Source organism: Molothrus aeneus, chromosome 3, assembly GCF_037042795.1.
Source record: "Molothrus aeneus isolate 106 chromosome 3, BPBGC_Maene_1.0, whole genome shotgun sequence".
Lineage (NCBI taxonomy): Eukaryota > Metazoa > Chordata > Aves > Passeriformes > Icteridae > Molothrus > Molothrus aeneus.
In genome coordinates, this window is record NC_089648.1 from 46,803,845 (window position 1) to 46,829,859 (window position 26,015).

General features: G+C 37.5%; 1 protein-coding gene across 6 annotated transcripts in view; it reads right to left on the bottom strand.

Moving 5' to 3' along the window:
* Positions 1–6,668: 6,668 nt before the first annotated feature.
* Positions 6,669–26,015, bottom strand: part of STXBP5 (syntaxin binding protein 5) — a 106,143-nt gene continuing 86,796 nt past the window's right edge. For 4 of the 6 annotated variants that reach the window (XM_066546827.1, XM_066546825.1, XM_066546826.1 and 1 more), the window contains 7 exons: positions 25,068–25,118; positions 20,769–21,008; positions 19,002–19,365; positions 16,391–16,556; positions 15,503–15,614; positions 13,133–13,353; positions 6,669–12,426 (listed from right to left, as the gene is read on the bottom strand). In XM_066546827.1, coding sequence (XP_066402924.1) covers positions 12,385–12,426; positions 13,133–13,353; positions 15,503–15,614; positions 16,391–16,556; positions 19,002–19,365; positions 20,769–21,008; positions 25,068–25,118 — 1,196 coding nt within the window. In that variant the 3' untranslated portion in view covers positions 6,669–12,384. The remainder of the gene's footprint in view (positions 12,427–13,132; positions 13,354–15,502; positions 15,615–16,390; positions 16,557–19,001; positions 19,366–20,768; positions 21,009–25,067; positions 25,119–26,015) is intronic. The other 2 variants (XM_066546829.1, XM_066546828.1) reach the window with 1 other exon arrangement.

The window sequence follows — 26,015 nt, forward strand, 5'->3', positions numbered from 1 at the left end:
AGTGTTTTTACAATATAGCAAAGGTTGCTATCTGATACAGCTTTGTCTTGCACAGGAACTGAGTCCCATAATTTGTCAAGTGCTATTGATCAACCATTATAATTTCTAAATGACCCAAGGTTCACTTTGCCATCAGACTTATGTAAAAAATCCACACTGTTGCTTTCATTATGTATTTTGGGGTAAATTTTTCCTCTTTCTCTGCCTCTTGGCCCCCTCCAGGCAGGCAGTAATCACAAGTCTGTGTAAAGCATTCTCTGAGAAACAAGATTTTCCTGGCAAACACAAATTAGAGTTGAGGTGGATTATACAGGGTGAGCATACCCAAGTGTTTGATTCGGTCAGACTTTGGGTGGTGCTACTCTTCCTGTCCCTGGGGGGATTTTCTCAGAACTTAAGAGAGGTGAAAGGCTCTGTGCATAGCAGGTCCCTCTGTTGTACTCTGCTGGTTAGAGAACAAATTTAAATTGAAGCATGAGGTGGAAGAGTCAGAGAAGCCAGACCATATCTCACAGGTATGCAGGGATGCCCAGTGTTTGGTAAACATGACACTGGATCCCAGCAAGCCATTGGAGCAGCAACTCTCCCTACACAGAGCTTTTTCTTCCTGCCATCCTTGGCCCATCCCCTCCATCTTTGAACTCACCAGCTGCACACAAAACTCCTGTGGTGGCAAGGCTTTTCCTCTTTCTATCCCTCAGTTGTCCAAAATACAGCTGCACCCTGCCTGGGCTCCAGCAGATGTGGCTGGGACCCTGCCCAGCCCCTCCGGCACTGGAAACTCTGTTCCTTAGCCCAGGTCCCTCCAAATATTCCCTTCCTGTGTACTTCAGTCCCTTGTTCCCATAAGTGCAACCTGCCCAGTCCCAGGGGTCATCTCACCTGGGAGGGGGCACAGAGCAGGGGCAACAGCCCTGAAAAACCCCAAACTCAACACATCCCACCCTGCTGCCTCTCCTTTCTCCTCCATGAGGTATAACAGCATCTTCATGCACCTGATGGGAAAACAGTGGCTACTAATGAAAAGACAAAGTCTTGGAGAAACCGAGAAACCTTCCTCTTCCACAACATACCTCCATTCCTGTGGCCCAGTGGCACTTGTTTCCATGGCGCAGAAAGCAGGAAAACCCTCCCCAGTGAGCTGCCATGCCGATGTAAAAAAAAAAAAAAAAAAAAAAAAAAAAAAAAAAAGTGGAGCACAGGTTTTTTCTTGTACTTTACACAGTGATAGGAAGAGTTAACATAAAAAGTAGCTGAGTGTGTGAATCTTTTAAGTGACTCGATCAAAGTAGAAGTTTGAGACTCATATTTTAGTTATCCAGGAGCTTTTAATGGGAAGTTTTACTACAGCATATACTAGTTACTGCACTACTCCCATGTGCAGAGGAGCAAAGGATAATGCTGTCAGGAAGATATACAACTTCCCATTTCCTATGCAGTAAATCATCCCATGTAGGAGAAGAGGTGTCTGCAATTTCAGTCATTCTTGATGCCCTATAACATACCAGCACAGCTTTTAATTAAAACTATAGAGCAGGAAGGGTTTTTATTTCACTCCAGAGCAGGATGGGTGGTAATGATGAGAAGGGGATGACTCTTTGCTTATTAACTTGCAATATTACCAGTACTCCTCCCATGAACAGCCATCTGGTGCCTGAGAACAACCCGACTTATTATTACAGGGCACGTTCATTGCCGAGTCTGTGAGGCTGTTGCACATCCCACTCACAGAGACATGGCAGTGAGGCTTAGAAACCTAGCATGCCCATGAAATCCCTGTCTCACGAGTCTTTAGCCAAAATGTGACATTCCACTGAAAACTCTGAGAATGAAAAAATCTGCTCCTGTGTCACATGCATTGCTCGCAGGGAGCAAATGTCCCAAGGCACAGCAGACTTACAGAACAGCAACTGTGAGGCCAAAAGAAAGTGTGCTCTGCAAGTTAATTTCTTTGCACCAGAGGGTGTTTGCATCTGCAGTGCTCTTTGGACAGATGTGGCCACATATCAGTTCACTGAAGTGAGCTGCATTAAGAAACATTGCTTGCCAGTTATTTTGGCCTTGAGCAGTGGAGGGTGGGGTCTTTTCTTAAAGAAAAAGAACTGTAAAAATCAAAGGCTGTATCTTCATATTCAGTTCACAGCCACCTCGGGAAATCTCGGGCATCCTTGGGGTCAGAACCCCAGTGTCAGAGTCAGACAAGCCAGCAGGACCACACACCTCTCACCATCCACAAGGGACAAGAACCCCACTGGCATCCCTTTGAGGAGGACAGAGATTCTGGTCTGCAGTCAGGGTCTGCCAGGACTTCGGTGTCAGACTCTGGCTCTCAGTTTCTCGCCACCAACAGAAGAGCCTTGGGGTCAGTGTACTCCTCATCCTGGCTGCCAGACTAATTTGAAGCCAGTCACTCTTGGGCTGTCACAAGCCACAGGTCGGCCCCAGGTGTGACTGCAAACATGTGGCCCATGTCTAATGGTGTCCATTTGTGAAGTGATACCTGGGATAACATGGGTCCTCTGGTCAAGCAGGTGTCTCCTCAGGCATTTTTTCCAGCTGCTCTCTCCAGGTGCTGACAATGGGGCTGCCTGCTGCCTTGTGGGACCTTTTTTGGGCCCCTCTTCCAAAGCAAATCCTGTTGTACACATCTCCAGGACAAAACTTCATGCCAGCACTCACTTAGATGCTCTCCTCCAGTTCTGACAAACACCATCCTACACAACACTGCCACAGAGGTAATTTCAGAGCTGGCTGTCAGGCTTTTGCTGCCTTCCCTCTTCTTGAGAGCAGCAAGTGCATGCAGCTTGTCTCCATGTCCATTGCCTTCTCAGCACTCTGTCCCCTCCAGAGCTATCACTGCACTTTCAGTGGGATGCCAAGTCTCTCATGATCAGTGAATTATGCCAGACACTACCACTTCAGGTTGGGTTTTTCAAACAGTCCAACTTCTCTTTTTCCATGCTGTTTATGTTAGGGAGCAGCTCCCTGTAAATGCACAAACTGTCACTTTTTCTCATTTAAAATGCATTCTTAAAAGACTTTCTTTGGAAAAATAGCTGCAAAAATTTGTCAAGAAGAGAATGGGTGCTGTGCCAACCAGCTCAAGCCTCTTGTTTCTTGCCTCTTTGAGCTATGCTGCAAATTCTTTTGCCAGGCTGAAGCCTATGGGACCATAGGCTCAGATCCACATACTTCCCATGTTTTTCCATTGCCTGGAGCAATCAGATAGTAGACCAACAATAGTAGCTCAATGATAAAGCAAGACATGCAACTCACACTCTTGACTGAGAGCAAATTATCGTTTATTAATGCAAATATAAAGAAATTCCTTTAACACCTACAGGAAAAAAATTTAGGTAATTTCTTCCCATCAGTCCAGTGGGGGAATACAGCAAACCACCATTACTCACATAGGCTTTGCCTTTTCCCCAGGTGAAATCGAAAGGAGTGAGGTTTTCAGGCTTGAAATTTGCTCTCCAGGATGTGGTCAATGTCTCCAAGACATAGTGAATCCCTGTCACCTTATACTTTGAAAGACATCTTGATGGTCTGAGTTACAACCTTCACTAAACTCTGCATTCACTTCAGCCATGCCCACTCCTACTGTTGAAATACTCTGAAATAGTGAAAGGCCTCAGATGCAATACTCCCCAGGTCCAACATGATGCAAATCCCAAGAGTTGCACTGTTCCCTGCAGAGGGCACACTAAGAGATTTCCTATTGCTCCTTAGGCCATAATCTGCTAAATACTTTGAAGTAGTTGTAATACTGGTGTTAGAGCCTCATAGTCCCAGCCATATTTAGATATTCTTCAGTTTTCTTCACCTGGAGAAAGTTTGCATGGGTGACTACAATCCACAGGCTACTTGCCAAAACAGTTCATGCAGCATAACTAGACTACTGGAGAGAAAGAAGCTGCATACAGAAGAATCCTATGAAGAGTAAGGAGTTGCATGTCAGACATAGACCCAAACCAACTACTGGCCTTTTAAAAATGAGGGAATGCGGTAGAAGTCAATGCAACTTTTATGGATCCTACTCTGACTACAAATTATATTTTAAAATGTGTAAAAAAGAGTTTTCTAAAGGGTTTTAACTGAAACAGTAGAATAAGGAGCTAATTTCCAGAATGTCTTGAAAAAAATATGTTAAGTGGTTGGGAACTCTCAATCCCAACCAATAACTGCTCCGGTAAAGACAAAATGGGAGGTAAAGGGCCTCTAAGTTCACAGCTAGAATTGACTTTGGATTCGAGCATATGAAAAAGAAAACATGATTCAATGACCTTGATAGTCCTTTTCTAACCCTTTCATATTTAAAAAAGAAAAACACAGCAGTTCTTCCTTCTATAAATTTATATTAAGTTCTGACATACATCTTGAACAACAGATGTGCATACTCAGTCTGAAGACAGCAACTCTAAGGAAGACAAGTCTCATGAGACCTTGGACCACTGTGCTGAGTCCTTGGAGATCCTGGAAGAAAAAGCACCACAGTGGGTAGGTGATGCTAACACTCAGGTAAAAAGTACTTAAGTGGTGCTAAGAGAGTTGCAGGTGCACAGGAGAATTAGGGCATACCAGCTTGAAATTGTCTTCTGTTCACTCTCTTATGGGAGACTGCATTCCACATTATTCTTTCCAGGCGTGTCTTGCACCACAGAAACCAGAATTATATAAAATTTCTCATTATGTCTGCTTAATTAGGCAGAGGAGATCCTAAATTTGTCAAAACATAAGCACAGTCTGACATTTGATTGCAAACCCCTTGAAACACTCAACTCTCAAACAAGTCCTGTTTGCACTGAAACTGCAGCAAGATACAAAAATGCAGTTACCTGCTCCGAAACACCTCAACCTTTCCATTTTTGTTTTGACTGTGGCTTTGCTAGAGTCCTCCATTAGCCCTTCTGAGCAGTGTTGGAATCAATGAGCTCTAAAGGAGTGTTTGAGGCTAAAGGAGTGTTCCCCAGGTCTCAGCAGGGTGGTACAGCAGGGGTGGGTACAACTTCCTCCTTCTGAGCAGCCTGTGCACAAAGCCTTAGCCCACATTGTCTCCTGTGACTGGCAAATACAGAAAGCTACCGCATGTTTGTCTGCTACAGCAAGTGAGCAGAGGTCTGCTACTATAATGAGTTGCATATGCAAGCCCCCAAGCCCTCACTGAAGGAACATTAATTACACATTTTGAAAAATCAGCCAGCAAACTAGATGAGAAACTGGGGCTTGCTGCCATCCTGCTCTTGTGGGTTCACCTCCGTGCAGGATTGTGGGGGAAAACATCCCACTTCCTCAGGCCAGGCTGGGATGCCTCCTGCAAGAGGAAGCAGTGTCTCTTGCTTGGCTGACCCAAGGCCAAGTGAGCAGTGCAGGTGCACAAGGCAGGAGGAGGGAGCAGGCAAGATCAGGGATACCACTGAGCACCCACAGGCCAGTGGGCAACAAGGAGGGGCTGCTTCAGTGACCCTGCCTGGATGAAAATTCCCAATTTAAAAAATCAGGGTAAGAAAAGTGCTGATGGGCATATAATCATATGTCTGTAGGTATTAAATGCATTTAATTTACAGTACATTGACACCAAAACTGTTGAAGCACATGATGTGCAAAGGAACCACGTTCTTAATATAGGTCTCATCAAATCCTGAGTTTCACTGAATGAAAATCCTTCACTTTGCAACCTCACTCTGGTACTCCCCTCTTGTCAGTTATTGGTCTGTGCAGTCCTACAGTACCCATAGGAAGGAGCTACTTCTACTGTAGCCTTTTTACTTTTATTGGACACTACCAGACCTAGTGAGTAGCTGGAGGCAGTGTGACAGCTCCAAATATTTTGAATCCAATTTCACTGAAGATTAAACAATTTTTTTCATTCCAATGCATTATCCTTTTTATAACTCCATGCACTGCAGAGCATCTAGTTCATTATGTGTAACCATCAGATATGAAAGAAAAAACAAGTCTGGAACTAGCAGACTTTTCCCACAGATGAAACTGTATTCTCACATACTAAAACAACCAACAGTGAAATATTTTGCTATTTGTCATCAAGAGATCCAAAAATTTCTCCAAGGTACAGCAATTTCACTTCTCAGATTTACTGCCCGAACCTCTCTTCGGATTCATTATTTCCCCACCATTGAGAGTATGTTTACAAAGCCAGGTTGTTTGTATTTCCCTCTCTCCCCAACAGCAAAAGACAGCAAATTTAATAACACTGCAAGCTAGAAACTGCTCTGTGGCAAAGCTGAGCCTCAATCCAAGAGACCAATCAATCTGCTGTACTGTAAACATGGCAAAGAAAAAAATACCAGTTTCATCTCTTCTCCCCTTACACACTGGATTTTTCATTTAATAGACAAAATGCAGGTACAGAAAATAATTTGCTTTACTGAGTCTGTACAATGAACGACCTTAACTTTTCTGGTAACTTAAAAAGATAACAGGACTCCACGTTGTCACCATCAGTATGCACATTTCAGAATGTTCTTAGACATGCTTGGGGACATCACTGCAGATGAAGCATTTCACACCTCTCGGGGTCCTTCAGGGCTACTCCTCATCAGCCAGGCTGGCTGCTCTGCTTGCTGTAAAGCACAACTCACACCTTCCTGCTGCTCCAGCCAGCAGAAAAACAACTGGTCATGAAGAAAAGGAGTAAGCTACACTCATTTCAGGAGAGATTTGAATAGTTTATTTTGCCCAATCAAGAGCCCTTCAGCATAATGACACATTCATATACACATATATGAACATTTTTTTTCTGAAACATTAATGTATAATACATTTTAAATTTAAAATACCAGCTGCACAGGTATTTTTATTTACAAAAATATTCCATACTTAATTTTTTAACTTCATTATGATGACATAGTTCAGTCCAAGTACATGTAAGTAAAATAACTCTATGCAATCTAACATAGTTGAGTTTGTAACAGTACAGTTTGCAGTTCATATGAAACTATATTTGTAGACAGATGGATTTGCAACCCTACCTAAAAATGCATATTCCAGTAATCATCCTCAGAAGAGCTAGTGGGGCTCAGCAAGACTTAACTGAAGAATAAGTTGCAATGAACATAAGGGAAAAAGAAAACACACATGTACACACTAACATATACAGAAACGAGAACTGCTACACATCAAGCATGCTTACCCAGGAGTGGGCAACGTTTGAAAAATTTACGGATGTATCTTTTCCCCCATGGTGCTGGTACAATGAAACAGCAGCATAACTAGAAAGCAGCATGTTTTCCTAGTTCTAACCACTACAGATAGCAGAGCTCAGGTCTAAAATAACACAGTACTGCTTATTTACAATTCTGTTTTAAAAGGGAATATTTAAAACATGTTCCCACCCCTCTCCCTTTCCATCACCTATGACTGAATGGTAGTGGTAATCCACATACAACTTCTTACATGTTTTCAACTGAAACAGTTTAATTTCTAGTTATTTGCCTGGTAATATGGAACTTAGGTACTAACAGAAAAACACAAGCGTCAAAGTAACCTACAGCTGTAGGTTAGCTTAAATGTTTCTAGGTGCACATGGAACTACTAAAAGAAATACTGATTGACATCTTCCATTTGATTGTTTGGTGTTTCTGCCTCATTTCTCTTCTCCCTTTTTTTCCACTTTTAAAAAATTAATGCCTACATCTTTAAGTCTAAACTTTATAAGGTGGAAAAGAACCCAGAAACAGTACACTCATTGGATTTGAAACAGTAATAAGGTAGATATTTAGCACATCTTTATAATGGGCTTAAGAAGAAGAAATCGGCCCAGGTCAGCTTTTCAATGAAAACGGAAGTAAAATTTGTTTAACTGATTCACCCACGTGACACCCTTTTTTCCCCTGATTCTGTTCACTTCCACCCCTCAAGCATCATTAATTTCTGTCTACAGAGTATTTGAAGATTTTGTGGTAGTAGCAAAGTTATCAACATCCACCCAAAAAGACTCAAATCAATTACCCAGGAAATTGGCTGGCACAAGGGAAGATTGAAGTGACAAGCTGTCCTACCTGGAAAGGGAGGCAAGGCACTGCAGTTCCTCCCTCCCACACCAGACTGTCTGCAGTCAGTGCCTGCCTAGACATGTTAAACTACAAGCAGAAAATAGTGGGCACTTCAGCCACAGACTCTTTAATTTTTCCAACACGTTTCAGACACAAAAAAACCCCAACAAAACAAACCCACATAAAAACCAACCCTGATTTACATGTAAAGAGCTGATGTATAATCAAAATACGCAGATTACTCAAAGAAAATGTTTATTCGACAAACCTCACTTCAGTTTTGGAGAATTTTAAAAGTCCAAGAAATAGAGCTGAAAAAAGTCTCTCATGTGTACCAGAAAAAAACCCAAACCATAGAAAACCAGTCAGCCATGGACTGCAGCTATTGAGAAAACTTGAATATTAGGCTAGTTCCCTATCTTCTTGCTCCATACTTGGAGAATTATTCAAGGATGTTCATAATGGGAGGTAAAAATAACTGATTATTTTCTGCAAAGCAAAATGGGCTATTTGTTTTAATTGCTTAGTAATTGTATCATCTCGATATGAGATATGAATGTATTCATAAGCTTAAAACAACTTCTATGGATAATATACATACTTTAAGTACTTTGACTTAAAACTTGAACGTAAGTCTTTTTAAAATTAAAGGTAGAAGTGTACATATAAAAATTATTTAAAACTAAAAGTATATTCTTAAGCAGTATGTATAAATATAACAGATTTCCTTTGTATTATCTAGTAACAAATGCGAAAGTGTTGCAGTAATTTATAAACTGAATGCTGACACAGAATACGTGCCTTTCATTAGATTCTATATCGTATATACATCTTTTGCTAAGAAAACACACATTCTAAATAAATCACATAATTAGCAAAGGTGCCTGAAAGTAATCTGTTCTAAAGTCTTTATTGAACATGTGTGTTTATATACAAATAATGAACCTGAACTGCACAAATGCAGAAACAAAATTAAGGAATAAAATACCATGATTGAATTAAAGTGCAGGAAAAATTCAAGTTTAAAAGTTCAGGTAAGATCAGTGCCATTAATTAAGCAAAAATGAAAAATAAAAGAAACAAAAACAACCAAACAAAAATTCCTACCCCTCAAAAAAACCCAAACAAACCAAAACACCACCAAAACAAACAAAATTAAAAAAACCAAAAACAAAACATCAAAAGGAAAATAAAAGGAAAACTAAAAGGAAAAAAAAAAGCAAATGAACTTGCTTCCAAAAATCCTCCTTTGGATGTAGCTTTCCAATCACCTGCCATGCAAGTACCACCTCAGGCACAAAAACTTTGCATAAAGACAGACAACACAGCTATATATTACTCTACTTTATAACTGACTGTTTGCTGAAGAACAAATCACTGGAGATGCCTGTGGTGTAACATTATCAGACTGATTTGGAATACACACATATTTACACATACCAGGATTCAAAAGTTACGATTTGGCAGGACTAAGGTGAAGAAAAGCTTCTTCAGTTTACAGTTTTTAATGAGACACTCTACATATAAACAGATAGGTAGCAGCAGGTAGTTTCTTACTTTCATTTAAAAAAAAGCATTGTAGCTCAATTGTATTTTTTAGTTTCCCAGATACTCTAAAAAATGTCATACAACTAAAATGCTAGTGAAAAAAACAGGGGTGCTTCCCTGCAAGGATTTCAATACACTTTGCTGTACAAAAGGTGCACCACCAATAGCACAATAAGATGCGATGATGGGTGTGTGATCGCCTTCCTTCCACTGGGAAGGAAAAAGTAACATTTTAGAATAAAATTGTACATAGCCCCTTTTATTGACCAAGAACCATTTGTGTATTTATCTCAAGAGCAACCATGTCATTATTCTTCCTATCTAGAAGCATGCCCTGAACACAAGCACCAGAAGAGATTCAACTACAAGAGATTCTGTAACACCAAATAAGCTGCTACTCCTCTGGTACTGCCAGATGGTCTCTCATTGCCTCTGATTATTTTGCTTGCTGGTGGTTGTCAAATACATCTTGATGAGAAAGTTAAGTAGGCTTTCCTTTCAAGCCAAGGTCATCTTCCATTGATTGATACCATAATTTGTTGAAGAATACTTTTGCAATCCTCTCCCCCAGAGCCTGACCAGATTAATTCCCCAGGATTCTGTTGCCCTGAAATGTACTTTATTTTCAGCAGGTCAAATAATAATGATTCAACTCAATTTATAAATGTGAGACAAGGAAGGGGACAAGTGTCAGCTAGGGTGGGTTTTTTTGGATGTGGTACGGATAGTGGTTTATCTCATTTTCTTCTACCTGGATGTCTCACAAAATGGTGTTAAATTAATTAATTAATTAATATTAGACACTAAAAATAAATTAACATGCAGAGGCAAATATTGCATGGCAAACTGAGTTAAGTAACTCAAGCAAACATTGCCTCAGTAGCTATGGAACAGACCTATCAAGAAATCATAATACTGCTTGTTTGAATTATTACATTTTTATTTTTTAAGTCCTTTGAGCAGTGGGCATAGTAGAGCATGCTCTTTTACTGGCAACACAATTCAACTGTCTTTTTAAAATGTTGCTCTACCTAAAGTGAGAAAATTTATCAGTTTGTGCTTCAAAGCCCGAACATATTTTCCTCTCATTTGAAAAGTGATTTAAGGAACCATAAGTAACTTCAATATTTTGCATCCTTGAGGTGTTTTGTAAGGTTGCCTTATCTGTGTACCTGCAACATCACTTCACAATACAAATATAACCAAAGTTTTGCTTTGGGAACATTGGGGAAGTTTGTGAAAAAAGTACACAAAATGCAATGCTTGGAGAAGCAAACTTAAGTGATTAATTTCAGACAATGTAGACCTATTAGCTTCTAAGTACTCCCTTTTATAAAACAAAACGAGTCAATGACTATTCCTGATTTGAGGAAAAAGGTCTTAAGGAATTTTTGAAATGCAAGCATTTATTTTAAGGAATACTCTCTTTTAAAAAGAGCCCTGGTTATTCACACTGATATAGCTTTAGCGCAGTAGCCATTAACAAGTTAGCTCAGCTGTATTATTTACCTCACCCAAACGGAACATTATTTCAGCAATTCCTAAAGTTTTTATGCACACTTTACCACTGCTTACAATGAAAATACTGCTTTAGAGATTAAATCCAAACTTTAGGACAAGTGCCTTTAGTGCTGCATGGGGCTGAGACAGGTACTTGTAAAGTAGCACTACTGGCAGAACTTAGAGATTGGCTAAACAACATACTGACAATTATCAAGTATTAGATGCTTGCTTGCCATTATTCATGCATCAGCACCTCCATGGTGTGTAAAAGTTTGAAAACCTGAGTCCAAGGTTATCTGATTTCATAGTAAAGGACTAAAGGGGCATCTAGAACTCAAGTCTTGAACAAAACTATCTCAGCTATTTCAATTAATGGCTGTAAAGATACATTCTGTTAAACATTCATAAAAACTCACAGCATGAATGGAACCCACAGCCAATTCTAAATGTTACACAACCTGAACCAATAACTATTTTTGGCAAAAATAATATTTAACTGAACAGAAGTTGAAGAATTCTTACCACAAGGAAGATGTTACCACATTTCACATTGCACGGCCATAACACAAACGAAAACTCCCAGCATGACACATTCCAGTCATATTATTCACTTGACTTTTTAATGCAAAAATTACGTATTCTTTTGTTTTGCACGTCACAGAATATGATGTGAATACAAGAATACTAGATCAGGGGTCCAAGAAAAGACTATGCACAGGTCAACTATGTATACAATTTTCGATAAGAAATATTCCAAGCTTCCAGCTTTTTAAATGAAAGAAGTGACAGGAAACTTCAACTCTTCTTCAGCAATAATGGTAAATATAGCGAGTCCTAGAGAGGGTAATTGTAAGTCAGCTACTGTCCAGCAAGACAAACAGCTCGATTCCAGCTCTTGGACCCCTGATTTATTGCCTCTCCTTAAAGGAGGGTATAACACTGGCAGCAATTACAATAGCACAAAAACTTTTGGCATATGAAATATTAACACAGGATTGATCCTGCATTGCCCCTGCCCATCTCACCACAATTTCCCTTTACTCTCTTTCTCACATGTTCCAGCTACCTTCTCTGTTCCAACTTTATGCTAACCAACAGCTAAGAAACACTCAAGTTTCCTTTTTTGTGTGTGTTTCTTAGATATAAAGCTCCTCAGTTAAAGCCAGGACTGAGGTAAAACAGTGTGTCATTTGTGCTAGGAAACAACAGTATCCGATGGTGAATACTCCTTTAAATTTTAGTGGTCCTGCCAAAATTAATGAAAAAACAAGATTTTTTCATCAGGACAAAATTAAACAGATGTGATTGATGAGAGTCATCAGAACTGGTACCACTTCTTGTCTTTGTACTTCAACATCATCTAAAAAAAAAAACAAAAAAAATTCTAATTACTTTTTCTGTAATGTATCAAAATATACAATGACACAAACAAATAATATGCTTTACAAAGCAACATGAGAAAGAAGGATTTTAGCAAGGATTCTTGAAGTTGCAAACACATCGCTGAACACTGAGTGTTTAGCATGATGAATTTTCTAATGGTAGCATTATTGCTGGTGAGCCAGCCGCAGAAAAAGACATTTTTGAGAGAATGGGGAGGTTGCACAGGAGTTTAGGGTGTGGAAAGAAGTTGGCATGAAAATGAATGAGAACAGCCATTCTCTGGAAGTCACTGAGATAAAAAACGAAGTGGCACTCAGAGGATTTGCATACAAGAGGATCTTTCTTAAGGACAGCAGGAATCTGACATAAAACATTACTCTTCTTATTAATTCAGTGACAATAAGTAATTTTTTTAAGTAATGGGGATTGAGTTGTACATTTAGAAGCTTACATGCTTCTCCAGCAGACTGCATGCTCTACAGCAATGTGCCAGGAGACAAGGCTGTTTCCAGTGAGTACTTAATTGTTAGGAGTGACAAGTGATGGATGAAAAGGAAGTGTCCTTTATCAATGATACTGCACGCCCTTCAAATACCTCTAACATGCCTTTGGCAGAACTCAGTCACCTTGCAGAATTTGCATTTATTTGACAATCGGTTTAATGTTCAGTTTAACATACTCACCTCATGAGCATGTTTTGAGAAAGAATCAGCACTGTAAAGCATAGCTGCAGTTTTCTCTTCCAGTTCTCCCAGTTTCTGTCCTCTTTCATCCAGTGCCAGCCGGGCTCGTGCCAGTTCACCAACTACACCAGATGCTGCTCCTTTGACACCTTCAATGCCCCCAGGTCCTGGAATATGCTGGGCAAGACTCCTTGATGCCTTCCCAGATGCTGATTCTCCAACTGGAGGCATTTGCAAAAGCAGCAAATACAGAATAGTAAGTTTTTCTATCATTGCAACATAAATATCACTGAAACTAGTTTATCTGGTGGTGTAATTTCTTTGCATAGAGACCAAACAGCTTATTTTAGGTATGACTGAGCAACACTTACTATTCTATGTTAGTAGATGTTTCTACATTAGAACTGAGGCATTCAAACATATTTTCAAGTTTCCAGGTAGGTTATAAAACTGTAAGCTCTTCACAGCTCAAGAGTGAAATTAAAATTCTGATGTTCATCAATAGAATTGTTAAAAAAACCACTTCACCAGCACAATATAGCATATTTAATGAGGAATGTGTTTTGAGTTCAACAGACAAAGCAGGGTATTGAAATATTGATAAGTTGTGGTTAGTTCTGGAAGAGCTTTGCTGGTATGTAAGCCAGCCAGTGTGATTCCACCAGCAGAAGTTTTTTTTGATGGAAGCAAGCAGACACCTGAAGATTAGGTGTCAATGCTACCATTATTGTAAAAACCTTGCAAAAAAAAAAAAAAAAAGGAAAAGGAATGTAAAACACAGTATGGCTGTCAGAACAAATCGGCACAAAAGGTCAGCTGAACAGCTCCAGACTCCAGTGATAGCACTGACTACATTGATTTTGCTCTTAATGGCACATCAGTCATCCAGTTCAATCTATACACTTGATGTGCCAATCTCAAGCAGAACTGTACAGACCACAGAAATATGAGTATTTGTTTTAAACAGTGAAATATTGTTTGAATATTTTCTTTTTTTTACCTCTAGGAAAAATAGTACTAACTGGTTAAATACATTTTGATGCAGTATTTCAAGACTCTCTGATTTGATTTTATGATTCTATTAAGAATAATTTACACTTAAATTACTACCATAAACATCTTTCTGGGAATTTCCAAAATAAGAGAAATCATTTCACTTATTACAGATTCTGCTGTGACCCTTATGGTAAATATGGCTACTTTAAAGATATTTTCAAATGTCTTGAATTGTCATTGAAGTCTCTGTCAGGCTTTTCTTCATTCATTAGGATTTTTTTTCTTCCATTCAATACTATTTTCTTTCTAAAGATCCAAGCCAAAACTTAATGGTGGAAATTTGACATGATATAAAGAGATCACTTCTAAAGTTACATGGTATTTTTCCTCTGTTTTATTTATATTAAGTTATAATTTGTGCACATAAATTTCTCTAATGGAATACTTCACCAACCTTCCACAGTATTACATATACATATATGTATATAAAAACACACAAAAAGAAACTGTTGACACAAAAAGTGACCTCTAAATAGCTGATAGCTGCTCAAAATGTACAGGCACAAGAGATGAAGTCTAATTTTTATTCTGTAGAGATCAAAAGAACCACCATAAAAGAAAGGATTGGCAGGGCACCTTGTCCATTTTGACAGATACATTTCACATTAATCAGAAAAAATTTCTTTAAAAGAAGCTTGCATAATATGGCGTTGCATCTAGCAAATATCTAAATAAATAAATGGAAGCTATTTTCCTTAAATATATTAAAGTGCTTAATGCCACCACAGTAAAGAAAAAATGTAATCAAAAAAAAAAGAGAAAATTATAAAGCAATGAAAATTTTGCCAAATCTGAATTTTACTGTCCTATAAACAGAGGACTGAATTGAAATATCATACAGTTCTGCCCTTGCTGTCATTTCTAAGGCATCTCTGCATAAGCAAAACAAGGAAAATCTGGCAAATAACTGAAGTAGAGTGAAATTTTAATTTTCTCATTGTCCAGAATAGAATTCTTCAAAAGCAGCATAGATAGAATTATGGTCAGTACTACATGCTTCATAAAGATGAAAAAAAATAAGGTTATAAAACAAGAAATGGTTATAAAACAAAACCAAAATGTTACTAAACAAAACTCATCTACTGCTGAATAAATGAGCTAAAGGAACCTGTGAAAAAAAACCACCCAAGCTTTTCTGATCTTGTTGGTAGGTTGTACAACACAAAATCTATGAAAAAAAAATATTTGTCACTCCCTATTTTACTCTCCTCTTCACAAAGGTAATGTTCTATGAACACAGGTAATACATTCACCAAGGATCACTAGGCTCCTAGGGAAGAAATACCAGAAAAATAACAATTAACAATAACTTACAGAGTTCTTCTCTGTCAAGTGACTGTGCCCCACCTCCGAACAGGCCTTTGAAGAACCCCCTGTTTGGTGCTTCTGGTGTTTCTACAAGAGTGAAGAGTTCACCCAACATTTCCTTTGCAATGAAAAAGAGACAGAACAAGGCATAAATTATTAAAAATAATGGAATATTCTTTCACTTTCAGGATTTGTTTAATGGATTTGACTTTCAAAAGAAATATGCTTTAATGAGCATCTGTCTTTGCAAGATGATGTAGGAAATAGAAAAATAAAAACATATTAAGAAATTTGTCCAAACTATCTGCTTCTGATGGTTACAAGCTTAGAGCTCATGGAATTCAGAAGCAAAGAAATGCATTCAAGTAAAGCTTATTTGCTCCTCTACAACTTGGGCAAGACTCCTGACTTTGTTCTATTGAAACTGCATCTAAAAATACTTATATCCACATAGCAGTATGAAAGTAGAGCTTGCAACTCTGCTGTTTCATTATTCTATACAACTACCAACCCAAAGCATGACTGAGAATTTTTCAAGCTGTTAATACCCCTGAAACATAATAGCTTCCTTCAAATATCCTGAGTTGGCATTCCCCGCTTGTGTCAGCACACACCTCCCCCAGTGTCAACTGATCAAGGGAATTTTAACTGCATATTAAAGGAGCAAATTTCCTGTTGATCCAAATGAAATTAAGCAAGAAACTGATTCAGCTACAATAGGATGGATGAAACAAAAACTTAAGGTAAAAGTGATTAATTCAGAATCAGACTCTACAGTGAAGGAAAACAAAAGAGGAAAACAAAAGGGAAAAACAAAAATCAAAGCACAAAAGCCTAAATGCTCAGCTCAGAACATATCTAAGAAAAAAGTGATTTTTAAAGAGAGTTCATTACCTGAAGATTTTCACATGTTTCTTGGCTGTAGGTGAGCCTCTGTATTTCAGTTGGTGAGACAAGATAGAGTGCTTGTCCATTATCAGTGAAGCAGAACGTTCTGGCTATCCGCATATTGGTGAGTGGCAGGTAATACACATCCAACAATGGCCTTAAACTTGGCAAACTTAAAGAGAAGAATTTAACCCCATTAAGTATAGGAGAAATGTATCTTATTGATCAAATGGCTGATTTTTAAACTTCAATACATAATTTTTTATCTTCACCATCTGCATGATACCACATAAACAGGTATCATTTAATGACGCTACAGAACCTCAAAACATCAGATTTTTCAAGGCAGCACCTCAAAAGTGAAATTTAAACATCTGCATCCCAGATGCATTTAAAAGCATTTTTTAAAATGATAGTCTGAGCATGTAAATGACAAATTCAGTATTTAATGAATTAGATATTACTTGATAATTACCAAGGTATTTTGATAAGTATGTACAAAGAGTTTACAATTAAACATCCTGTCTCTTCTCCCAGGTTAATAATTTCTCCCTGACTAAAAATACAAGTCTAAAAGATCTCTCCTCAAGAAAATTTAGAAATATAACAAGTGTGCTGTCAAAGGAAAGCAAAATACAGTAGCTTCAAGCAATCTTATGAATTAAGTCCCCCTTTTTTCTCTGACTAGATGTTGAAGAGAAAGTCCTCTTAGAGCAAAGTTTACTTTCTTTATATTTTCTGATTCTATACATGTAACTGCAGAACTTACTGTATCAATCTACTGAAGAAGAGACAGCACACTTGGGCTAGAGCAATATTCCCCTACCAAACATTCCTCTCACTCAAAGTGATAATAAATGCAAGGGACAAAACATCTAATTTCTTGTCAAGTAGAAGCCAAAATAAACCACTGTCTCAAACATCCCCTACAAAGTTCTTCTAAAGAAAAATTACAAAAATTGTTAGCTGCCAATGTCCCAGCTTCTGCTGCAGACACCATCCACATAAGGTTATTAATTCTAGACACTAAAAAAGCAGCCAGTGGGGAAAACTGAAGTTAAAACCAAAAAAAGATGTAGTAACCACAACAGTATCAGGATGCCTTGTTTTGCTTTTTTCTTTTTCTTTTTTTTTTGGTGTGATGCTGAGATTGCCTTTGGAAGCAAGTCTCAAAAGTGAGAAATAAAAGCAATATTGTCTTGTAAGCATATCACCCAGTTATGACACCTCTGCCATGCATGTCTAAAATAAGAATATTCCTGAGAGTCAGTAACAGGGAAGTGTTTTGCTTCAGATCAATGGGAGCATAAAATGTTCTTACAGCTTCAAAACACAAAAACATCAGATCAGATCAGATAGGACAAGCATGATATTCATGAGAGCGCTTTCATAATTTCTGTTACAGATTTGTTTGTTACTAAGTCCTATCTGAATTTATATCAGTAGTTAAGTATTGGGCATCTGGGGTATGATACAGTGCTCTGACAACTTTACATGAACTGCACATAAGGTCCATCTCCAGCAGCAATTCATGCTTACAAAATGGAGCTCAGCATTGGAATCCAACTTCCCCACACAAGGAAACAATTCAGCATTTATAATTTACCACTTATGTAGAGTTCATTAGAGAACAATGTGAATCCTGAAGAAGACAGGATTTGTTTCACTATATGGTATCTGAACATAAGTTTAGTTTTAGTTAGGAAAAACAATACTGGTTTGCCCTGCAAGGTGAGAAGCATTTTTTAGAGATGTTTAGAATACATAAAACATGGGATATACACCAATGAAGTTACAGACTTACATACTACAATTAAAAAACAAGTTTTGATCGTATCAGCTTTAGTTTTATTCCTAACAACTTCCTAAAAAGTATTTTTTTACAGAGTTTTCCAAGCTGAAAACTTCTTTTGGCAACCTTAAAATATTCTTTTAGGAACTTTACTGGCATATAGGACCATGTTCTACATTCATCTTATCATCAGGCCACAACTAAACTGCAGGTGCAAGGGTTTAACTATATACACACTGCTGGTTCAGAATAAAATAGCACTTAGAAACATTTAAGATAAAGGACATGAAAATTACACAGGTGACCTGTAAGTATATTTAAACACTACTACTACTATAACACATGTGTAAACTCCTTACTTTAGATGACTTATTACTATACAACTGGCAGTTAATCTTGCCTTCGTAGCCTTGGTATAAGCTTTTAAGGCAAAAGCAAGCTACACAAGAAAATATTGAGGCATGAGTGTGATGCAAACAGCAGCACAAAAATAGGCAGAGTTCTGGTCAGGTGCAAGCTAAAGGTCTGACTGAAGGCTTTTTTCTCCATCAGGAAGTAAATTCAACTTCTAGACAAACTTAAAGTCATGGATCTGTATCACCTGTTTGGAACTATGTGTTGAATCAGTGTAGCTTGAGCTAAAGTGTTAAAGCCATAACTAACAGGAATGTGCCATCAAAATTATTCAGGCTCAAGTATTAGAGAATCATCAACACTGAGTGAATGTAATTTTTTTTAAATTCACCATCCTGTGGAAAAGGGACCTTTCTGTGTAGCAGAGGACTATTTCTTTTTGTATTTAAGTTACTATCAAACAGGTCTTACCTAAAAGTCATAATATGTCCATTGGCACAAAAACATGCAAGGCAGATACTGTTACTCAACGACACTATGTCTCCACGAAGAACAAAAGAAGTCTCTGTTATATTTTGCTTATAAATACAGTTCTGGGATGGCAGTGAGATAACTTTTGCTTGCTTTTCTGAACATATCACTGCATATTGGTTTTCACTGATTTCCTGAGAGGAAGAAGGGGACACTGAGACAGGTCGTCGCTTTTTTGCTTTTTCTTTTTCATCTTTATCTTCATGGTGTTCTCTCCAGGTTTCATGTGCTGGTGGGACCAAAGATCCTGTGGTGTCCAAAAAAGCCATTCTCAAGATTGCCCCTTTTAGCCTCAGGATGGTTCCTAGGAAAGAGTAGTTGAGCACATTTCTAAAACAGTTCTCCTAAATTGCTTTCCAAGCTACAAAATATTCCTTTAAGAAGCTAGGAGAATGAAAAGAAAAGAAGAACTTCAGTTTGCCTCCCTAGAAAAACAGATGTACACAAACCTTGGGCATTTATCTAAAAACTAATGAAGCACAAATGTAATCAGGAAAATGTTAAACCAGTTTTCAAGGGTAAAGTGGGTGCATACTCTTTCATTAACTTCAAGGGAAATGTATTTGTATTTAAGTTCAGTGTCACAAATGCAACTCATTTAATTCTCTCCTGATGAGTACACAGTATATTTAATATCAACAATAAATGTTATTAGTCTAAGCTAAGCACCATCTTTTCCTTCAACTGGTTCAGAGACAAGCATGTGCAGTTTTTTTTATTTCTCCCCTGCAGTTCACATTTGAATCCACTCCTCTAGCTTGAAATGAAAAAGTTTTCCCTCCTTACAGTTTAAATCACTGTCTCTGTAGGCCAGACCTTTAGCAAATCAATTTTATTTTACCTTAATTAATTTACATGTAAGTAACAACATGAACATCTGCTAAGTCCAAAATATAAACCAATATCTTTTAAGGATTATGCTGCAGATCCAAAGGGGAAACACACTGCCTAGCCTGCAGCATTGCTTTTATGACCAAGTGTTACCAAATCTGACCACTGCTGCCAATCCCTCACTCGATGGGCACAAATCCCATATATGGTCTAGATGTCCACTCCTCATCCTTCCTAAAATCAAATGGCATTGCAATTTGTATGTTTGATACATCTGTGTAGCAAAATGGACTAGAGCAGCATGTTCTGCATGAGACAGTGGTAGCAGGAAAGCTAAATCTATGACTAACAGTCTATCCAATAAACAATGAAACATAATTACAACAAAATTAGTGGCTGTGCATCAGAAAAACAAGATCCAAGACCTTTCACAGCAATCCAAAGGAATATAATTATCGCTAAATTTCAAGCTAGTTGTTCAATTCACAGCCTTAGTTTGCACTCCCTTTTTTTTGCTGCAGGAAAACTGATTGACTCTTACCTCATGACTAAAAAACAGTAATAAACTGAGCATTTGATACTATTAATCTCTTCTGCTATCTCTGTTTAAAAATTACAAATGGTTTCTCAGCAAGTAAACACTAAAGTTATATTTTTTTATTTTATGAAATTGTACTTACCATTTTTCCAATTTGAGAAACTCTGGTAACAAAGTAACCAGTCTAGCTTGTTAAACTTACCAGCTAAATCAATGCAATATATATTTTAAATTAATCAATCATTGAAAAGCTAACCCCAAACAGTTCCTTAAAAAATAGGAAGAACGACAACAATACTTTATCAAAGCGTCCTTTAGCCTGTCTGCTTTGTACATACCACTGGGAGAAACAATTACTGGCTGAAGAAGTCTTTGCTCTCCTCCTGGGGGTAAGTTCAGTACAATGACAAGCACTGTACCCAGCGTGGTCCCAACCCACAGGCATGGGGAAGGTGATGTATCAGCCTTTCTTGTGAAAGTCTCACAAAAATGAAGAGCTGAAATTGCCTCACGTGACTCTTTATCAATGCTAGTTACACTAGAACTCCGGGATCGACTGAAAGAGTTGTCTTTGACATCTGAAAATAAACCAGTATTAATTAAAAAGAATGGCAAATTGGAGGGATTAAGAGAATTTAAAATTCAATATTTTTTTTGTTCTTTAGCATCAACTGTATATTAACTATAATGATATTGATTTTTGTACTCCTATCCTTCATAAGTCATACCTCCTCATTCCCCAATTTCCAGCTGTTTCTTGAGCAAAGCGCCCAATATTTGTTGCAGAGGTTGCCATTAGGTAATTATAATGAAAAATTTGAAGGCATATTTTTGTCTTCTAGAGCCAGAGAATAATACTTATCAAGTGATACTCCTTTAAAAAGCTGAATGACAAACCTCTCTGCCAATTAGTTCATTGAGCAGATGAAAAAATACTGGTTTTTTCAACACAGTTAACTAATCTTAAGAAGATACAACTATTTTACTTTAGGAAATGAAGTGACATCTGCACAGCATGATAGCATGGGTCCTGTAATGACCCACAATATTGTTCCACTTTAGGAAACTGTGTGCAGGAGATCTAACAAGCTACTTACACACCCCCAAACTTTAGTGAGGGGAAAACAAATACTACCAAATGCCACGTGGTACTGTTCTGCAAAGCTGAATATTTCCACTGGGAATGCTGTAGCATAGTGCCAGTAATAGCACTAAAACCCTTCTGGATGTCTTGCTCACCGTTTAGCAACAAGTGAATTCTAACATTAACAAAAGTAAATTGCAGCTCCACTCTTGCTGTATGTAATCTGTAGGTGTGGCAATACCTGATACATCAGCAGACACTGGATTTATCTACGCATTCGCATATTAATGCTGTACTTTCTTATTTCATAATTGCGAAGTTTTAACACAAGACAGCCCTCACCAGCAAAAGTTGGGTGCAATTTATATTATGCTTTTAAAAAATATAACTCAAAAAATCTTTTGAGTAGGGTATAGATGCAATTGACATTTTAAAGCAGGATTAAGAGCTAAAGAACAGCATTCAACCATGTACTATTTGGAACTACTACTATGTTAGTTTCATTAAATTATTGAAAAATTTTCTACAAAGAATATCTAACATGCATTTGGAAAACATACATACTAGATTTCAACTGACTAAATACACATATCCACTTAGCACAGTGAATCTTCTGAGGAATTTCCTCATTCCAACAAGGATAGAAAAAAACCATTGTCCTGTTGAATTTTAGCTGTCAAATATAAAACATGGATTATAGGAACTAACTCAATCAGATATCGACATACTAAGTTTTCACATTAAACCAGTGTAAAACAATGAAAACAATAATTTGTTTTTATAAGTCTTCTAATGACCACCACCTCTTATGATGCTTGTTTTTTTCAGGCTTGAGTATTTACTAATTTAATGGGTTTTTTTCAATTTTAATATGGATTAATCAGTCTGAATATAATCAATCATACAGTAACTGCAATAAGCATAGATTTATATGTGCATTTGTGTGTTCTAGCTATTTGATTTGAAGAACATGTGTACAAATTCCAGAAGCATTGGAATGGACAGGAGAAAACCAAGTAAAATTAACTTGTCAGACACATGGGCATTTTTGAGAGTGAATAATCCATTCGGAAGAGAGAACAGAGGGTTAAAAGTTTAACTGCTTTAATTCATCCTACTTATCCTGAAGTCAAGGAAGAAGTTTGTAAATGGATTAGATTTAGATGAAGAGGAAGGAACAGCAGTGTGATGAATCACTACACACCACCAGAAGGATGGAAAGATGAGGTTCTTTTGAGGAAGCAAAGCAAGGAATAGCACCTATGGCAGTAGCATCTTAATCACTGGATTAGAACATTGAAAAGCAATGGTACAATGCAGACAAGGGTATGATCAAGATAAGTTCTGTTTTAGAAAGCGGAGAATAAGTACAGAAACACATAGTTTAGATTTTATTTGTTCAGACAGGAAGAGGAGCCGGTTAAAGATCCAAAGACAGAAAATTAATTTGAAAGAACAAGATCATGAAAGAGTAGGTTTCAAGAAGCCATGGAAAGAAACGAGAGACAATGATAAGGATAATGAATTTAGGAGAAAGGCATTTCAGTTGTCTCCTACAGCCCATAGATACGGACACATAAGTGACAAAAATATAAGCAAGCCAACACTGAAGAACACTATGCAAAAAACTATATCACTACAAGAAAAGATAGAAGCAAAATTAAATGTAACTGCTTAAGAAAGTGATTTACAGACCTGAAAACCTAGAATAATTTTACACAGAACAAAATGAGGTTTCTAAGCACAGATATTCACATACATGCAAAGTCAAAACCAGCCAAAGGCTATTGCAATTCAGAAGGTACAAACCATTTTATGGGTTTATCAGAAATGATGTGACAAAAAAACTCTTCCATTATTTCAGTAGAAGGAACAGCAAATATTAAGTGATGTAGAAAACACTGTAACTCTTTCAAGATTGGAAAGTGCTGAAAAAAATTCAGCATTCACTTTTCACCAGTCTTCATTAGGAAAAAGTAACACTTCCAAGTAATTATTGCCATCAAAGAAATGTGAGTAAAACAACAGAATTACAATTGGTTGATACTTAAGTATAAATGTGTTCCAGTTTGCCAAGTATGAAATTCACCCTATACCAAAATTATTCCTAAACCATTAGTGAACATGGAACAACTGAAACATTGAAAAGAGTCGTCAAATTCTTCAGCTCTTCTGCGCCAACATGGCCACAGTCAAATTGCTCTAGTTCCAGACACTGAGCTTAGAAAGATGAGGACAACAGAAGCCACCTCAGGTTTAGATAACATAACCTAAAGGAGGAACTGAATTCTGCAAAGAAAAAAATTCTGTAAAAACGAAATTAGAGATATGATGACAGATTTTGACAGCATAAAAATGACTAGCAAAGATAAGGAGTATGTATTATCCCTGTTTATTGTGCAAAGAACAAGAAAAAGTTAACATGGAAGCAAGGAAGTTGAATTAAATAACAGGAAATCTGTCTAATTAGACTACACAACATTGAAATTTGCCTGATATATTTCTAAAAAACTTTTTTATTGGAGGCTCATGAATAGATCAAAATATCTGTATCCCTGCCAGAGGATGATCCTTGCCAATTCTTCGATAAAGAATCCCTGAGAATTGCTTCCAACTTAACATTTCTCTGAGAGGGGCAAGCTGTAACTGTAAATCAGGGTGGTCCAGCTCAGTTTGAGAATATCCTAGTGCCACAGACTTTTCCCCTTGCTGACAGCAGCAGCACCTGGCAAACACACAGTGCTACAGCTCCCATCTGATCCTGGCTGTCTTCTGCTGGGCTGGTGGTGGCAATTCTTCTGCAGAGAGAGGAGCAAGCTGTGGCAGGCAGAAGGCAGCTGCATTTATTACTGTAGGTCTACAGTCGTCCCCCATCATCTTTAGAGAACAAGTCAGAGGAGCTGGATCTGATCTAACAGCTGGCAGTCAAAGTATTTAAAAAAACTCCAACCAACTCATTTGTACATTGTTTCAGGCAGCACAATGACCTTTAGTACCACAGACCTCATAACTGAACTGATCCTTATTAAAAAAGTTACGGTGCATTTTCAAGAAAAATAAATTCTCAGACTGGTCATCCATCCAAACAGCTGTATATTGCTTTACTTTAGAGAGAGTGGTCACAAGACAATTAACATTTATAAAACTATGCCCAAGTATTTGTTGAGAGTGCCTCAACATATCCAGTTAAGATATTTAATTTTTCAATTTAGAGTGTATCAGATGGTTCTAAACAGGAAGCAGCAGTTTTCCTAATGCTGTCTGCTTATTCATGGTTTTGCTATCACAGCACTACTGATAAAGTGAGTGACAGATACCTAAAAATTATGATGAAAGTGTGATAAGCCATATACAGGAATTGCAGGCTTACCTTATGATGACAGCAATGACATTTTCTGCCTGAGAGTCCCCAAAGAGAGTGGAATTAAAATTTTATTTCTACACTTCAGATAAATGCAACATAAAGTCATGATAGCTTACATAATTCAGGCCTCTTACTTTAACATACTCACATTCAGATTTAGTAAAAATAAAATCAACTATATAAACTTACCTAAATCAGGCTTTAACTCAGTTGGCAAACTTAGCTTCCTGGACATCTTTGCTGAAAAGTGAAGTATATCTTTTTTTTAAAAAGAATAAACATAATTTTGCTGGTCCTTATTTGCTTCTTTTGCAATATTTAATACATAATTATTTATTACATTCATTGAGGTACTTTAAAGGATTTCTACTAAAGCAGAGCCTCACTTCCTCAAGTGAGTGGTACAAACTAAATCATGGAAGACAGCAAAATTCCTAAATACAGCATCATATGACTTTGTTGAGCTTGATTTCTCTTCAGGCTTCAGGCAGGACTTAATGGATTGGATAAACTTGGCTTTGGCTCAACCTCAAGTTTTAAATCCTCAGGTGAGAGGTCAGAATTGCAAGGATGTGCAGTGATTCTTACAAAAAGTTAAGATCCCATCCCCTTTCTTATGCCCTACTTTCTGATCAAACCTGAGACATTTAAAATAGAAAAAAAAAAGAACTTGAAATTACACTACAATTAATGCACATGTGTAAAAAGCTAATCACCTGAGAGAAAAATCCACAGCTTGAGAACAATGAAGACATTTCAGAGAACAATCATAAAATCAGCAGTGTACAAACACTTGCAACACATTCAAAAAAACAGAAAGATTTTGATAATACTGCTCAAGTGAAAAACAGCACTTCAACTCATCCCTGACTTAGAAATTTTTTTTAAAGGATGGAAATCTTGCAGTCCATTTAAACTGCAGTACAATACAAGCGAATGCTGCTACAAAAACCATCACAAATAAACTAGTAGACATACATACCACTTTCATCTTACTTTCATTAATTACTGGAGAAGGAATTACTTTGATATAGTTTATCTGCTAGACCAGGACTACACTCTAAATTTATTTCTCAGCCACGTGCTTCTGCTTTGATGTATCATTTTTATGATCTTGCATGGGTAATACTTCTTTCC